Source organism: Jaculus jaculus, chromosome X, assembly GCF_020740685.1.
Source record: "Jaculus jaculus isolate mJacJac1 chromosome X, mJacJac1.mat.Y.cur, whole genome shotgun sequence".
In the NCBI taxonomy this organism is placed as follows: domain Eukaryota; kingdom Metazoa; phylum Chordata; class Mammalia; order Rodentia; family Dipodidae; genus Jaculus; species Jaculus jaculus.
Genome location: NC_059125.1, coordinates 127909858 through 127926821, shown reverse-complemented (window position 1 = coordinate 127926821; position 16964 = coordinate 127909858). Strand labels below are relative to the sequence as shown.

Here is a 16964-nt window from a genome sequence, read left to right as displayed (position 1 = left end):
CTATTAAAGGTAAAAACTGAACTGGAATCTAAATTTGTATGTCTCTAAGGCCTGAGTTATTATTCCAGGCTGGACTTTGAAGACTGCCCAAGTTACTTAACCCTCTCTGAGCTCCAGTCTCCTGAGCAAAGGAACAGTTATCTTTTAGGGCTTGTGTGGATGTTGGAAATAATAGATGCCCAGAGAGGGATGCACGTAGTAGGTGTTTCAACCATGGTGACAATGTCTATGAGCAGAGAAAATCCAAGAGCTCCCTTTAAAGTCACTGGAGAGGGGGATCTAAAGCTTAGGCTTTCTTGAGAACTGGCCTTGTCCCCTTCAGGATACAATGACCCAAGGAAGCTCTGTGACAGGCAGCCATGCAGGGGCTTCAGTTTGGCTAGCAACCTCTGCAGAGAGTCTGGAGAGAGGCGGGGAGCTGGGAGGGGCGTAGCGATCCCGCCTGTCACAGCACTGCAGGTGCAAGCTGCAGTTGGTGTAGGTGGGCTGCCAGAGCCTGGAGAGGGAGGGGAGGAGGGAGGAGGACGGGGCGGGCCTGGGAGCGGGCGGGGGAGAGAGGGAGGCGGGGCTCGCAGGCTGAGAGGCTGTCCTTAGACAGCTCTTCTCATGCCGGGCAGTTTGCTGCATCTGGAGGAGCTCACTGGAGAATCTCCAACGTCGGAGCGGGCCTTCAACTACCGTAAGTACCTGCAAATGAGCGCATAGCCCAGTAGCCGAAGATTAATTACTGGCTACCGGAGCCTAAATAAAACCCCGAAAGAGTCCCCTGCTGTAATTAATTGCCGTAAATCAAACTGCTCTCTAGTCTTTCCCCCAACCCTCTTTATCCCTGCCTTTTTTCCTTCCCACCCAGATCCCAGCACTGCCTCGCTGAGACTCTCTGGGCAATGTGATATCTTTCCTTTTCCTTCTCAGTCTTCCCTCCAAACCCTCAGCGAAGCTTGTACCCGGTATCCCGCAGAGCCCAGCCCCTTTAGTTCCTGGAGCCCTGAAAGCTGTGCAGGGGGGGCTAGTCATTAGACATTTCGGATGTGTCACCCTCAAAAACACTGCGGCGCTGCCTGAGGGTGGTAAAGTGTTTGGAGTGGAGTACAAGGGGACATTAGAGGGCTCAACTGCCCAAGTTGGGGGTGGGGTGGGTAAAAGGGCAAAATGGGCGTGGCAATTAACCTGAAGCCCAAGGCTGTTCCCATGTTGCCTGGGCATAAGATTCATCATTTTGGCTGGAATTAAATGGTATAGTTTCGTTAGTGATTGAGGACCAGTCAGCCATGCCCAGAAACACAGCTTTCCTTGCCTCCCTTTAGCCCCCAAGAGCCGAAGACCCAGATTTAGGTTTGGGGGGGTGGAAATATGGTAACCTGGGACCTCAGATGGTATTTCTTGGGTGAAATCCCAGGTTGAACTTTCCCCTTGGCAGAAGAACCTAGTATCCCCCAGTAGATCGTGGTCCAGCGCCCAGGGAAACAAAGCAACAGGGTTACATTCAAGCTTTGGCCTGGTCCTGAAAGCAGTGAGGACAGGAGGTTCTAAGAACAGAGATGGGGAAAGTGTCTTTAGGGTTCTATGCCATTTGGATGCTCTCTTTGCAAATAATAGGGGAAAACTACACCTTTTTGTGTGAAATGTTCATGGCATGCCTGACACTGCGCTTATATTTTGTCTAATCAAACACAACAATGCAGAGTAGATATTCTCCCATTTAACAGATAACAAAAGTTCAGAGATTGACAATTAAGCATCTTCAATGCAAAGTGAGAAATGAGAAAGAGCTCTGCTCTTCTTGAATCTCTCCCTATTGATCTGCTGACTACTGCCCATGTATTTGCAAAATGAAATTTCCCTGTTTCTGCTCCTCCATCTTCGCCACTGTTAGCACTGGGTCATGTTAGGGGCTGGCATTCTAGTCAATTTGGAGAAACCAAGTCAGCCCTTTTGTGTATTGTATGGGTTGCCTCTACCTAATTTTACCAAGCTAAGACCAAACAATGGGGGTCATCCAGGACTTGTTATACTGAGATTTAATAGAGGAGAATTATTTCGAGTCTGTGCAGCATGAACACACCTTCCCTTGGTTTTTGTTCGTGACACTGGGGAAAATGAGATGACCTCTGTGAACTCACATATTGTTGTTTCACTTCCTGTGATTCTAACAATTCTAGTTTTTAGAGGCAATGAACAAGGCTGTTTAGAACTCATGAGCAGTTTCTAAAAGTGCATCATTTACACTTTTATTAATTAAGTGTAAGAGGCTTGATTGTCCGATACCTACTAGAGATGAGATATTGAACGCTGGGGTTAAAAGATAAAAATGAGGCAATCTTGAAACACTTAATAAAAGGAAAGTTCTTCATGGCATGAAGAGGGGGACAGAGGCTGCCTCTCGACATCTGAATAGTGCTTTTAGAGTGAAGGCCTTGCAATTAAACACAGACTTCGATTGTAGCTTTAATAATTTGACTTTAAGCAAATTACATGTCCTATTTAAGCTCTGGTTGCCTAATTATCAAAATGAAGGCAGTGATAAAGTCTCCTTTGCTGAGTTGTTGGAGGACTGAGAGGTGTGTATGCTGCCTCTGTGTGTGTGTGTGTGTGTGTGTGTGTGTGTGTGTGTGTGTGTGTGATTCAAGGATCTAAAAAGGTGACTTGATAAGTTCCACTTTGCCTACATCATAGAGTTTCTGAAGGTTTAAGTCACCACCTGTGGTTTTGAGATCTCAGAGACAAATAAATATTTCAATTAAAATGTCATCTTAGCTGGAGAAATGGCTTAGCAGTTAAGGTGCTTGCATGTGAAGCCTAAGGAACCAGGTTTGATTCCCCTGTACCCATGTAAGCCAGATCCACAAGGTGGCGTAGGTGTCTGGAAGTCATTTGCAGTGGCTGGAGGCTCTGGTGTTTCCATTCTCTCCTTCCCCCATCTCAAATAAATAAGTAAAATATATTTTTTAAATGACATCCTAGATATCAGAAGAAGTTATGGAGTAGAAAGATGCAGAAGTGAGGAGAAGTGGTAAGGAGAGAAAGCAGCAACTGGATTTGTGCCTGTGAAGGAATAAAATGTGGTGTTATCAAGTGCACCTTCAGTTTAAGAATAACAGGTCTCATAGAGAAAATACCAACATTTTTTCTTTTAGATTCCACCATCTTCTGAGGAGAAAAACCATCAATACTGAGAGCGCATATTCTGGATCAGAGGCCTTACCACCCTGGGCAGACCAGGAGAGGGGCCACCATGTTTCGGACATTCACTATCTTGCTTTTTTGCATCCGTGAGTACAAGGAGTGTGTGAGAGACAAGTTACCCTGCCATAGATGTTCTTTTGAACAAACTCCTTGGGGGATGAAAAAAGACTGTTGAGTTTGGAGGGAAGGGGGAGCAATAAAGAGGGTTCTCTTTTTACCATATTCTCTCTTTTCAGGGCTGAGTATGGGTAGGACCTCAACAGGTAAGTGAGTTCCGGGTCCTCAGGTATCTTCCTGGTTGAAGAATACAACACATTACCCTGCCTGTATGACCCTGAACATAACAGACTTAAAACCCCAAAGAGAGATTCAGCTACTTGGTAACCAATGCCCCTATGACTTGGTTTTCCAGTAAGTGTGAAGAAATTTGTTGCATTTTATTCCTCAGCTCATTTAGATTTCTTGATCAAATATCCTGAGATCTTTATACCATATTCCTACATAAGCAATCACTCCCACTTCCACAGGAAGGCAAAGGGAGGGATCTAGGTTAGGGTTAATTTTAGAGCATGTGGTGGAGCACATTATAGGAGGAGATGGTTGACTGCTCATAACTTTGTGATCTTTGGAAATGATAGCAATGGAGTATCAACCGCAGCTCTGGATAGAGTCCAACTACCCCCAGGCTCCGTGGGAGAACATCACCCTTTGGTGCAGAAGCCCTTCTCGGATATCAAGCAAGTTCCTGCTGATGAAGGATCAGACACAGATGACCTGGATCCGCCCTTATTACAAGACCTTCCAAGTTTCATTCTTCTTAGGTGCCCTTACTGAGTCCAAGACAGGTTTTTACAGGTGTTGCTACTGGAAGGAGAATGGCTGGTCTGAGCCCAGTAAAGTTCTAGAGTTAGAAGCACCAGGTAAGAAGACAGAGACAGATACTATACATGATTGTCCAGTTCCTGGGGTTCAAATTTGCTCCCCCATGGGGGAAGAGTTTGTTGAATCCATTCATTAATTTACCTGAAGTGCATGAATGTATGCATCCCAGTTAGTCAATAAATGACTATCCTGTATTAGACAGTGCACTACAAGGATACAGCCCTGGAACAGAAGTGGGGGTAGGAGAGGTAGTGAATAAGGACTGTCCAGGAGAGCCTTATCAGAAGCAGAGTTCTCCTTCCCTGCTGCATGGGGCGGTATGATCCTTGTTTTAACTCATTCCAGTCCATTCTTTTCTTCCAGGCCAGCTGCCCAAGCCCATCTTCTGGATCCAGGCAGAGACCCCTCCTCTTCCTGGATGCACTGTTAACATCCTCTGCCATGGCTGGCTGCAGGATTTGGTATTCATGTTGTTTAAAGAGGGATACACAGAGCCTGTGGATTACCAAGTCCCAACTGGGCCAATGGCCATATTCTCCATTGACAACATGACACCTGAGAATGAAGGGGTTTATATCTGCCGCACTCACATCCAGATGCTCCCCACCCTATGGTCAGAGCCCAGCAACCCACTGAAGTTGGTGGTAGCAGGTGGGTGTGGCCAAGGCTGCTGGCATCTGGCAATTGTTATCCCAGGTGTCATGGTTCGATAAGCTATGGTCTCTGATATTACTTGCCTCACCCATTTCCTAGCCTTGCAAAGTCCATAACAGAGACATTTGGCATTTTACTAAGCCACAAATTAGAATTGTACAAGCTACAAAGTAGATGAATGGAATCCAATCATTTGGCTGTGTGTGAGCCCAGCCAACTATTTAGAGACTTCAGCTTAGCACAGCTTTGTTGTTATTTACTTGTTGAATATCATTCATTCATTCATTCGCTCAATCAATATTTATTGAGTGGCTAATATGTGCCAGGCATTGCCAGTATGGTCTTATAAACTGATTCGTAAAGATTTTAAATGTCTCTGTGATTCTTATTTGTAAGTGTGGAAAATAAAATAAGTTGCTAGTGCCAGGAAGAAAAACAAACAAACAAACAAAAAGCAAATGAAGAAGCAAATGATAGCTTATAGCTTAAAAATGGCTTCACAAATTACTTTGTCCCCTATCAATAGAGCCAATAAAGGCAGCACTCAGCTCTAAATACAGAAGGCAGTTCCCTAAAATGTCCAAACATCAGACACACACTCCAGTCCCATGGCCTGTATGTTTCTGGATGGAATTGGCCACGATTCCTTTAGTCCCTGCATCAGAATAAGACCTGGGGGAAACTGTGGTGCTACAGTGAGTACCTGGATTGAAAAGTATTAACTCTGGTTTTTAGTTGTCCCTCTGATGCTGCCTCGTTATGTGATGCTGAACACTTCACGTCACTTCCCTGTGCTTTGATCTTCTCCACTCTAACATGACACAACAATATCTATCCAACTTATTGTATCAAGTTTCTCTGTGCCTCAGTTTACTGGTCTGGAAAAATGGTATAAGAATAATGCCTACCTCACAGGGTTGTTGTGAGGATTTGCCTGAATATAATACATGTACAGTGCCTGGCATATAAGTTCTCAATAAATGGAAGATATTAATTTTATTAGTATAACTTTTTCTTGAGGATCAAAGTACAAAGGATTGCCTATTTGAATGGATGCTTGCTACAGACATACCCTTCCTGCATAGATTCCACTAACAAACACTTCTGTAGTCTTTGTGCACCAGGATTCCTCACTAATCCCTGAGCGTTTTGCTGACAGACTGTGTGTTCTTTGCCCTCTTGCTCCTGCCCCTACAAAATGTACAACAAATGTCCCATGAGTGTATGACAGAACTGATTCTTCCATAGCAGATGGGTGGGGGAACCTGGCACTGGGGTGGCAGTAAGAAGGAGTAGTGCAGTGGTAAAGTTTGACCTCACTTTTGTAGGACAATCACCTCAGCTAAGCAATCACAGAAATGAGGGTGGTCCTCATTATCAGATTGATTTGCTACAAATTTATTGGCCAAACTCTCCTTCTTGTCTTCTCCAATCATATACTGGAAATAGGGTCTGAAAGGGAGCATAATATGATCAAATGTTCTCATTAATATTGCAGGAAGAGTCATGCACTACAAACATGGAATGAAAGTCATTTGAAAGGTTTGGTTTTGCGGGCTGTTGGAAAAACTTTACTTGTCAATTCAGGAACCTGACAATACAGGGCATTATGGATGCAGATATTCCACTGAAATGTACACCTGTACATGCCTGGAGCTCAGTGGAATTGACAGAGTCTGGTGAGAGGAAAAGGGCATAAGTGAATCTACCTTTGATTATAACCTAGAGGAGGCAGAGATCCAAGGAAAAAAAAGAGGGTGAAAATATTAAACTCCAACCATCTTTTTGTCCAAAGAATCTAGGAGAATAAGAATAGGGAAGAATTGGCCTAACTAACATCAGGGTCTCTTCCCTTTCTAGGTCTCTACCCCAAACCAACTTTGACAGCCTATCCCGGGCCCATCCTGGCACCTGGAGAAAGCCTGAGCCTCAGGTGCCAGGGGCCAATCTATGGAATGACATTTGCTTTAATGAGGCTGGAAGACATGGAGAAGTCTTTTTACCACAAGAAGCCAATAAAAAATGAGGCCTATTTCTACTTCCGGGCTCTGAAGATTCGTGATACAGGACATTACCTCTGTTTTTACTATGATGGGTCATACAGGGGTTCACTGCTTAGCGAAGTCCTGAAAATTTGGGTTACTGGTAAGACAGGGGTTTGCTATGGAACATGTTAGAGGCTAAGGTTATAAAACTTCCTCTGGGCTTCTCTGGAGAATCTAACCTTACAGCTAGGGATAATGGTAGAGGAGGGGCAGAATTTATGCAGCTGAGCTTAGTGAGGGACTTGCTAAGTGGAGGCAGGAAGAGGAGGAGGAAGAGGAAAAGGAGGAGGAAGAAGGGGAAAACAACTCTAGTAGGAGAAGGCAGGATTAGACCATTGGCTCTTTGTATTTTGGGTTTCATCCTAGACACTTTTCCCAAGACCTGGCTACTTGTTCAACCCAGTCCTGTGGTCCAAACGGGTCAAAACGTGAGCTTGAGATGTCAAGGACCGGTGGATGGAGTGGGGCTTGCACTGTATAAGAAAGGAGAAGAGAAACCACTTCAGTTTTTGGATGGCACCAGCATCACTGACAACAAATCATTCTCCCTCAAGAATGTGACCTACAGTGATGCTGGTATCTATAGCTGCCGCTATTTTCTCAACTGGAAGACCTCTATTAAGGTGGCAACACACAACACTGTGCAGCTTATGGTTGTAGGCAAGTGATAGCAATTATTTGCTTTTTTAAATCATCATCCTGCTTGCTTTTTATCATTATTACATCATTTAAAACATCAGGAGGGTGCATCAAACTTTGCTTAAATTCTTCAGTGACCCTCACTCCCAGGATTGTTCCTTAAGCCCTACCTCTCAGGATAGCCCAGCCTCAGTGTGACCCCTGGGGAGTATTTTTTCAGGCCAGGGAAATATACATTTGAGTATGGGGTCTTCCCAAACTTCAACTGAGGGTAGAAACCTTTGAATACCAAGGGGAGGGCAAAGGGATTCTAAATGCATGAAGTTTGATGTCATTGATCAAATGAACGTACAAAGGAAGAAAAGACCAAATAGGGAGCTCAGAAACATTTAGAAAGGCATACTAACTCTGGTCTCTGGATTGGTTTCAGATAAGCCCCCTAAACCCTCCCTGTCAGCTTGGCCCAGTACTGTGTTCAAAATAGGAAAGACCATCACCCTTCAGTGCCGAGTATCTCACCCAGTGCTTGAATTTTCTCTGGAATGGGAAGAAAGAGCAACATTCCAAAAATTCTCAGTGGATGGAGACTTCATCATCACTAATGTTGAAGGGAAAGGTACAGGGACCTACAGTTGCAGCTATCGTATAGAGGCGCACCCTAACATCTGGTCACATCGCAGTGAGCCTCTGAAGTTGATGGGGCCAGCAGGTGAGAGGATGACTTCTCATAGGAATGCCTTTCCAGACCCTGGGATCTTAAAGTAGTGCCCAGAAAGAAATGAGAAAGGGAATCAGGGGCTTGGAAGTCAGGGCCCATGTGTTTGGGTACTCAAAGGCAGTGAACAGACTATGCTAAAGGCTCCCATTCTCCATGAAATAGAAGGCTACATCTGTCTCACCTTCCTCATAGAAGCACTTTCAGTAAACAGCTTCCCTCCTCCCAAGAATATATGCACCTGACCCTCTCCCCATCAAGGACCCCCTACTTCTGGCATTCTTTGGCCACAGGCTTTCTCACCTGGAGTTCGGTTCTGAACGAAGCTATCAGGCTGTCCTTAATCATGCAGCTTGTTGCCTTGCTGGTGGTAGTGCTGTGGATAAGGTGGAAGTGTCGAAGACTGAGAATCAGGTAACTGTCCTCTCCCAGCCCACTCGACTCTCCCGCTGTCCCCCAGTTTAACTGAGAGTGTGTGCCCCTAGTCTTTGAAATGGGTCTCTTTCCAACTGAAACAAGCCATATATGTATATATATAGCTTGCTGTTTCTCTTTCATCTCACAGAGGGTTCATCATCCAAACCGGAAGGTGGAATAATGCATAATTTTCAGAGGCTGGAGAAATAATCAGAAGTGCATTCCGTGACCCCAGCCCTTATAACACCCCCAGATCTCTTCCCAAAGCACCCTGCATGATATATGTCTGCCCCATTAATATGGTGTGAACTTGTTCTTTGTAAGAAGCCATGCTCTTCTGGCTCCCAGGTTGTTATCAAATTCCCATCTTAGCTTTTTTAAACACCGCTTTCAAGGGCTAGTGCTTCCTGTGGCCCCTCCTGCTTGTCTTAGAAACCAGTTTCTCTGCCACTCTAGCCTCTTATTACCTGTGCAGAGAATCCTGGGAATATAGTCTTTCCTTGGATAGGCACGTGATAAGTCATGGATTTCACCAGGGAATCAGAATGCTTCTTATGACCCACAAAGTAACCAAACACATGGATCCTCTTGCCATTTCCTTTGATTCTTCTTGGAGCAATCCACCTCTCTCCCTGATCACCTGGCTCATCCCATACTACTCCAGTTGGCAATGAGAAGTAACAGCTCCCAACCTAGTAGAGGCCTTACCTCCTGAATGCTTTGTCCACTTTCCTGCACCCCCTGTTGCTGGCTGTACCCCTATGCCACGTTTTCTGTGACTTGGAGAATTCAATACACAATGGATGATCATTATGACTATGTGTGTCTGTGTTTTCCACTGGGATCTGGGGAATATAATATGGGACAACAAAAGGGTAGCCACCTATGGCTTCTGCAAACACCCTCACCCTCTAAGTTCTCCAAAAGTTTCAGTGGGGTCAAGTTCTAGTAATTCCCAGCTTCTGTTTTAAGTCTCATGCACATTAGGCTCGACTCCCAGCTAGGAGGTGAAAAAAGTGTAGTCTCTTACACCACACCTTAGTCCAGACTCAAAGAATAAGAACAGAAGTCAGATTCCAGAGAAAGCAGTTTAAAGGCATATTTTCTTGCCCTGAAAAGGGCTGGGGGTGGCCACTGTTTTTTAAGTAAAAATTGTCAAATGAATTTGCGCTTCATATCGCCTGCTTCTACAAGAGCCAGAACTGTAAGATGCTGCACACTTCTAGTTATAATCTGGGTGGTGGGGAGGGAATCCCACTCTCTGACAAGCTTAGCTCAGCACTGACAGTCTTCTGGAAATTCATCACGGCTGCCTAGGCAACCATCCCATAACAAAGGCAGGTGAGGCAGGTCGGTCTGAGGACTGAGGACCGCTAGTGCCATAATAACAACTGCTTCCAAACTTAAACTTGATGACTGAGAAATACTCCAGGTTGCATTCTCCACCCCCACATTCGCCACCCAGAGCTGCTGATCACACAGAACTCGAGGGGTTCTGAGAACTGGAGATACGAAAAGATTTTTTCCATCTCACATCTCACTCAGTTCCAGCAAGTCTAATCAGAGGCTATGGGGATCTGACATATGATATAAGCTGGGGAGGGGAGATGGTTGGGGGCACGTAGGTCATGAAAGTGCAAGAGGTTTGTAGGTGGTTAGGCCCTCAAAAAGAACAGTCATCGATGTCAGAAAAGATGATATCCCATTATCCTGGCCAACCCCACTCCCTATTGGGTAGTGAATAAGCCAATGACATTAATTGCCGCCCCCTTCTCTCCGCCCTCCCCCTAATCCCAGCAACTCCTCTCCTCTCTTTTCTGGTTTCACTAGAGAAGCCTGGTTGCTGGGAACAGCTCAAGGGGTCACCATGCTCTTCATCCTTACGGCCCTTCTTTGCTGTGGTGAGTACAAGGCGGGTGTGGCAGGAGCCTGGGCAGAAGGCTGGGGTTAGCCATGGAGGGGAAGGGATAGATCCTGGCAACAGTTTCTTTTGCAGGACTGTGCAATGGGGCAATGACAGAAGAGACTGGTGAGTTTTCCCTGCTCCAGACTGGGACATTCCTCTCTGGAGATCTGAAATAACTACAGAGTGTCAGTGTCAGTGGCCAGGGAGTGAGTGGTTGAGAGGGAAGAACAGCCAAGAAGGGGCAGTTGTTAAAACTGCTAGCAAAATTCAGCCTCCAACTCTGCCTTTCTGCCTGCAAAAATTTCCCCAAGCTTCTGCAATTTTCTGAGGCTCAACTAAGAGACATCACCTTCCCCTTCCCCCCAGCACCTGCAGCAAAAAGGAAGGAAAAGATTTGGCTTTGGGTTGGAAGGGGAGATGGGCTCTGTTACTTGGGTGGGTGGGTGGGGTGGGGGGGTTGAAAAACAAAGGAGGGGCAAGGGAGGGGAAGAATGAGGGAGGATGGCTTTATTAACTCTGCTGTTTCTAGAAATAATTATGCCAACTCCTAAACCTGAGCTCTGGGCAGAGACGAACTTCCCTTTGGCCCCCTGGAAGAACTTAACCCTCTGGTGCAGAAGCCCTTCTGGTTCAACTAAAGAGTTCGTGTTGCTAAAGGACGGAACCGGATGGATTGCAACTCGCCCTGCCTCTGAGCAAGTGCGAGCTGCCTTCCCTTTAGGTGCTCTAACCCAGAGTCATACCGGCCGTTACCACTGCCATTCATGGGAAGAGATGGCTGTGTCGGAGCCCAGTGAAGCCCTCGAATTGGTGGGGACAGGTAAGAAAAGACCGAAGATCCTCTTGGAGTAATTCCCTGTGCCCCTGGGAATCTGGTCCTCCTGAGAAAAGAGGATGGGGGAAGGGTGGGGAAGTGAAAGAAGAGAGACAAGAACCCAGGGCCAGCCAGGATGGGTTTCAGTTTTGGTGGACAAAGTAACTCTGGGCATTCCATCTAAGCACCTCCAAACTTTCAGGTCCCTTTCCACCACTATCTTTTTGTTTCCTAGACATCCTCCCCAAACCTGTCCTCTCGGCTTCTCTCCCAATCCGGGGCCAGGAACTGCAAATTCGATGCAAAGGATGGCTGGCGGGCTTGGGCTTTGCTCTGTATAAGGAGGGAGTCCAGGAACCTGTCCAGCAACTTGGTGCTGTTGGGATAGAAGCCTTCTTTACAATCCAAAGAATGGAGGATAAAGATGAGGGCAATTACAGCTGCCGTACACACACTGAAAATCTCCCCTTCAAGTGGTCTGAGCCTAGTGAACCCCTGGAGCTTGTCATAAAAGGTACCATTGAAAAGGGTGTGTGAGGGAGGGGGAGGCAAAGCCCCTGACGCTCCTCTCCCCACCATACCATCAACTTTGCTGCTGGTCCGTAGGAGTCTGTGTCCAATCTTAGAGCCAGGCAGGCGTGGCACTGGGAGTGCCAGGGCCTCTGGCTGCATGATATTAATAGCATAATCGTTATTAATAGCTTGGATTGTGGAGGGTGATTTAATTTTTCTAATTATTTTCCTACCTCTATCCTCATTTAACTACAAAGCACATCTTTAAGGGGTAGAGAAGGTACTATTTCCCCCACTGTTGTCCAGATGGGCAAACTGAGGCACATAAAACTAGTAGAGCCCCAAAGAAAGTTCACCATTTTACCAAACTTTCTTGCCTGTTCCAGTGGCAGTAAGGTTTTATCTGAAGGTAACAAGGAACACGTGTGAGAGGTCCCTGTGAAAATATTTTAAATTTATCCATTTCTGAATGAAAATGATAAAGAGAAAAACTTCCTAGAAGGAATATTTGCTGTGTATTCTTGCTTAAAAATTAATTTGGTTTTGTATTTTTTGTCTCTAATAGAAATGTACCCCAAGCCCTTCTTTAAGACCTGGGCCAACTCTGTGGTCACCCCTGGTGCCCGAGTGACTTTCAACTGCTCCACCCCCCGCCAGCACATGAGCTTTATTCTTTACAAAGATGGCACTGAAATAGCGTCCAGTGATCGGTCCTGGTCCAATCTAGAGGCCAGTGTAGCTCACTTTCTGATCATTTCGGTGGGCATTGGTGATGGCGGGAATTACAGCTGCCGATATTATGACCTTGCTATCTGGTCTGAGCCCAGCGATCCTGTGGAGCTGGTGGTGACAGGTTAGACAGGGGGAAGTCTTGGTGGAGGGAGTACCAACCCTGGGAAAGTGAGTGGAAGGGCTGCCCGTGGGAGAGGGAGAGATGTTCTTTCTAAAGAACACGGAGAAAGTTCTCAGAGCCGTGTTTGGCACTTGGTGAACAAGAAGAGATAAAGAGCTAGGGGGAGGCAAGTAATTCAACTTTGAAAAAAGAAAGGAGGCAGAAAGGGGCGTTCACTCCAAGAGGCAAGCTCAAGTTTTCCTATTTCTGAAATCTTTTTTGGTTTCGCCTTGAGCTTTAGGTTCGATGTCTACTTTTTTTTTTTTCTGAGCTAGAGTTTCAGAGATTGGTGGGCTGTATGGCCCTCAGAGAATGGGAGAAAACCTTGAAACGTCAGCTGCATGTTATTCAGCCATTACAAATGGTCATCTTCAAAGGCTGTTTAACATCATAGGAAATATTTACAATATAAAGTGAAACATATTAGACCCTTCCACTATGAGTGCAGTGGGCCCTCATTACATACATAATTTTAGCTACAAGGACATAGTCATGTATAGAAAATATAAGTGGAAGAAATATATGAAGAATAGTTACGTGTGAGTCAACAATTTTTTTTTTCATTAGTAACTTTATAAAAGCTATTTGCTAAATGGGAGGCTGGTGATCTTCTCTAATATTGTTCTCTAATATTATTTCTTTCATTTCAGAATTCTACCCCAAGCCCACTCTCCTGGCACAGCCAGGTCCTGTGGTGCTTCCTGGGAAGAATGTGACCCTGCGCTGCCAAGGAATTTTTCAGGGCATGAGATTTGCCCTCCTGCAAGAAGGAAGCCATGCTCCCTTACAATTGAAGAGTGCCTCCGGGAGCTCAGTTGATTTCCTCCTCCATACCATGGGAGCAGAAGACTCTGGGAACTACAGCTGTATCTACTATGAGACTACCATGTCAAACAGGGGCTCATATCTTAGTATGCCCCTTATGATCTGGGTGACTGGTAAGTACAGACAAGGCACTGAGCTAGGATAGATATAACTGGAACATTGGGTTAAGTGGGTAATCCCTCCTAGAAGGTTGGCTAAACCTTGGAAGAGAACAATTGTGTCCCAGGGAAAAATGGCTCATAGGGTTACAAGTTTCTATTCTCACCCCTGATGCATCCTTCTCTTTCTAGACACATTCCCCAGGCCGTGGCTGTCTGCTGAGCCCAGTTCTGTGGTTACCATGGGACAGAATGTTACTCTCTGGTGCCAAGGACCAGTCCATGGAGTAGGGTACATTCTGCACAAGGAAGGAGAAGCCACTTCAATGCAGCTCTGGGGATCCACCAGTAATGAGGGAGCATTTCCCATCACCAATATATCTGGTGCTAGCATAGGACGTTATAGCTGCTGTTACCACCCTGACTGGATCAGCCCTATCAAGATACAGCCTAGCAACACTCTAGAACTCATAGTCACAGGTAAGCCAATGATACTCTGGAGTGGGTATTATGATACAGAAATAAGGAAATACACTGGTGCATAAAATATGGTTTTCAAAGCATTCCTAGAGGTATAAACAATCACTTTACCTTCTTATTGATCAGAGATTCCAGGAAAGGCTACACTGAAAAGTGGCCTCTTGTTTCTGACCAGAAATGAATTTCTTGCAGGTTTACTCCCTAAACCCAGCCTATTAGTCCACCCTGGTCCCATGGTGGCCCCTGGAGAAAACATGACGCTGCAATGTCAAGGGGAACTTCCAGATTCAACATTTGTCCTGCTGAAGGAGGGAACTCAAGAGCCCTTAGAGCGACAGAGACCAAATGGATACCAGGCTGATTTCTGGATGCCCGTTGTGAGCGGTGAAGATTCTGGCATCTATAGCTGTGTTTATTACTTGGATTCTGCTCCTTTTGCAGCTTCAAATCACAGTGATTCCCTGCAGATCTGGGTGACTGGTAAGGTTTTCAAGACTTCATTAAGTGTTTTAGCTTTGTAGCTTTTAGCAGTTAGCAAATGATGGGAGAGAGGTCTGGGTTCAGGGTCACTTCACTGAATTCTATGTTCTTGTTACTTGCAGATAAGCCCCCGAAACCATCTCTGTCAGCCTGGCCCAGCACTGTGTTCAAACTAGGGAAGGAGATCACCCTACAATGCCGAGGACCCCTGCCAGGTGTTGAATTTGTCCTAGAGCATGATGGAGAAGAAGCACCCCAGCAGTTCTCAGAGGATGGAGACTTCATCATCAACAATGTAGAAGGGAAAGGCATTGGAAACTATAGCTGTAGCTACCGCTTGCAGGCCTACCCTGATATCTGGTCAGAGCCCAGCAATCCCCTGGAACTGGTGGGAGCAGCAGGTGAGTGGATAATCCCTCCATGAGGGCTTCTAGCCTTCCCACAAATAGCTCCTGTGGAGACGGTTCAAATCATGAGAGAAGAAGGGCTGTAGAGTAGGAACCCTCAAGTTTATCATCTTTGGCCTAAGGATGGTGAGAAGGTGGGTCCTCAGGTTCACTCAAAGATAGTGAACAGATTTGTTTAAGGTCTCCTCAATCCCCAGAAAAGAGGGCTGTCTGCCCCAGTATATGAACCTTACCACCCCCGCTATAGCTCAATACATGGCTTCCATAGGACTCTAGAGGAGGCCAGAGTGAGAAGGCAACAACTATTAAAGGAATGTTCATATATTAATCTCCATGCCCTTTGATTTTGCCCTTTTATACATCACAGGGCCTGCTGCTCAAGAGTGCACTGTGGGGAACATTGTCCGAAGTAGCCTGATTGTGGTGGTTGTGGTAGCCTTGGGGGTAGTGCTAGCTATAGAGTGGAAGAAATGGCCTCGACTCCGAACCAGGTAACTTCTCATCTTAGCTTATTCCTGTAAATGGAGTACTGTTGAAAAACCATGATCCAAGTACTTCTCTAGCATCTGGGTTCTACCCAACAACTTGTTACTCATGACGATTTCTTCTCTTCCTTGTTCTTCTCCTTCTTCTTTATATAGGGGCTCTGAGACAGATGGAAGAGACCAGACCATAGTCCTTGAAGAGTGTAACCAAGAAGGAGAACCAGACACCACTACCAATTCTCCTTCAACGACCTCTCAGGGAATCTCAGTGGAACTGCCAGTCCCAATATAATCATCTTCTCCTTTACAAGAGTGTGCCTGTCCTATCTTTACCTATAGATAGAAACCTGTAAATCTACTTCGTTACCCTGGGATTCAGCCTCATCTACTGTTTCTTGACCTGTAACCATCTGAGTTAGGTTAAGGGGATTCTGGGAGCTCTACTGGGGCAAGATGTTTCCTAACAATTCCTCACCCCATAACTCCCTCACTGTACTGATTTACTGGTGCATGAAAATCTATTAAAATATATTCTTCTGAATAAAGAGAGTATTCACTATTTAACTGCAAAATACTATGGTAGTGGTCTTCTTCTCTTGCTGTTTCCCATTTATAGCTTTGCAGAAGTGATGACCTCCATGGAAGAATAAGAGAACTCAGGGCTATTCATACAGAGAAAGGAGTTCAAGGATAGGATGGAGGAGGAGGAGAAGGGGTTCCAAAAGTTGCACTTTGCAACTTGGTTTGAGAGATGATGTTGATCAGTGCTCTTCCACCCACCATCCCCTGATTGAATGAAGAAATGGCAATGTGCCATTTAAGTTTAGCCTAAGGAAGATAAACACTGAACTTGCATTCCTTTCACCATGTTACTTTTAAGTTCATAGTACACTGACTTCCAAACAGCAGGATTGGCCCTTTGAAGAACTTTGAAACTGGCAGAGTGTGCTTTGTGAACCTTATTAGCAACCACGGCAACCAATTAATTGAATTATTTAATTCAGTTGTAAGTATCCATGATTTATAACAGCTGATACTTCACCCTTCTGTAAAGAAGGCACAGTTAAACCAAAGATATGGGTGGAGGGATTTCTGGAAGTAAACAATTGATGCGTGTGGTTTTTAGCAGAGAAATTTGAGTTTTCTGTTCCTGGACCCCACCTTGGAGCTGGCTCTAATTCTCAGTCCCTGGGCTTTCTACATAAACCAGCACCCCCTTCCATTCATGGGCTTCATGGGTGGGAAATCAGTAAACATTAGGCTTGTTGGATTGTGAGGGGAGGCTTACCTAGTTCCTTGAACCTTGTTCAAGACCTCAGAAAAAAATTGATCTGTGGGTCCTGGAGGAGGTCATTAGCCATTTACACATGACCTTAAAGTTTCTTCCCCTCCAGCACTGTATAATTCTAAGCAAATACTGGTCAATAGAACAATATACAAGGGTTGAATACTGTTATTTATCCTTGGTGACCGTAAAGTTTAGAAAGCAGCTCCTGTATCCTTGTATTTGAAGCTTATTTACCCCA

At 45.4% G+C, this 16964-nt stretch overlaps 1 protein-coding gene across 3 annotated transcripts; it reads left to right on the top strand.

Moving 5' to 3' along the window:
* Positions 1 to 392: 392 nt before the first annotated feature.
* Igsf1 (immunoglobulin superfamily member 1) lies at positions 393 to 16010 on the top strand. 3 transcript variants are annotated; one of them, XM_045140784.1, is made up of 21 exons: positions 393 to 481; positions 618 to 679; positions 3138 to 3272; positions 3423 to 3449; positions 3825 to 4106; positions 4432 to 4719; positions 6583 to 6867; positions 7134 to 7427; positions 7837 to 8115; positions 8415 to 8535; positions 10369 to 10439; positions 10523 to 10567; positions 10974 to 11264; positions 11494 to 11772; positions 12337 to 12624; positions 13314 to 13601; positions 13779 to 14066; positions 14259 to 14546; positions 14669 to 14947; positions 15321 to 15444; positions 15595 to 16010. In XM_045140784.1, the coding sequence occupies exons 3-21, from the start codon at positions 3236 to 3238 to the stop codon at positions 15728 to 15730; spliced, it is 3990 nt and encodes a 1329-aa protein (XP_044996719.1). In that variant the 5' UTR covers positions 393 to 481; positions 618 to 679; positions 3138 to 3235; the 3' UTR covers positions 15731 to 16010. The 3 variants fall into 3 exon arrangements, with proteins under 3 accessions (XP_044996719.1, XP_044996721.1, XP_044996720.1); XM_045140785.1 differs by having other exon boundaries at positions 400 to 481; positions 10535 to 10567; XM_045140786.1 differs by lacking the exon at positions 7134 to 7427.
* The last annotated feature ends 954 nt before the right edge of the window (positions 16011 to 16964 follow it).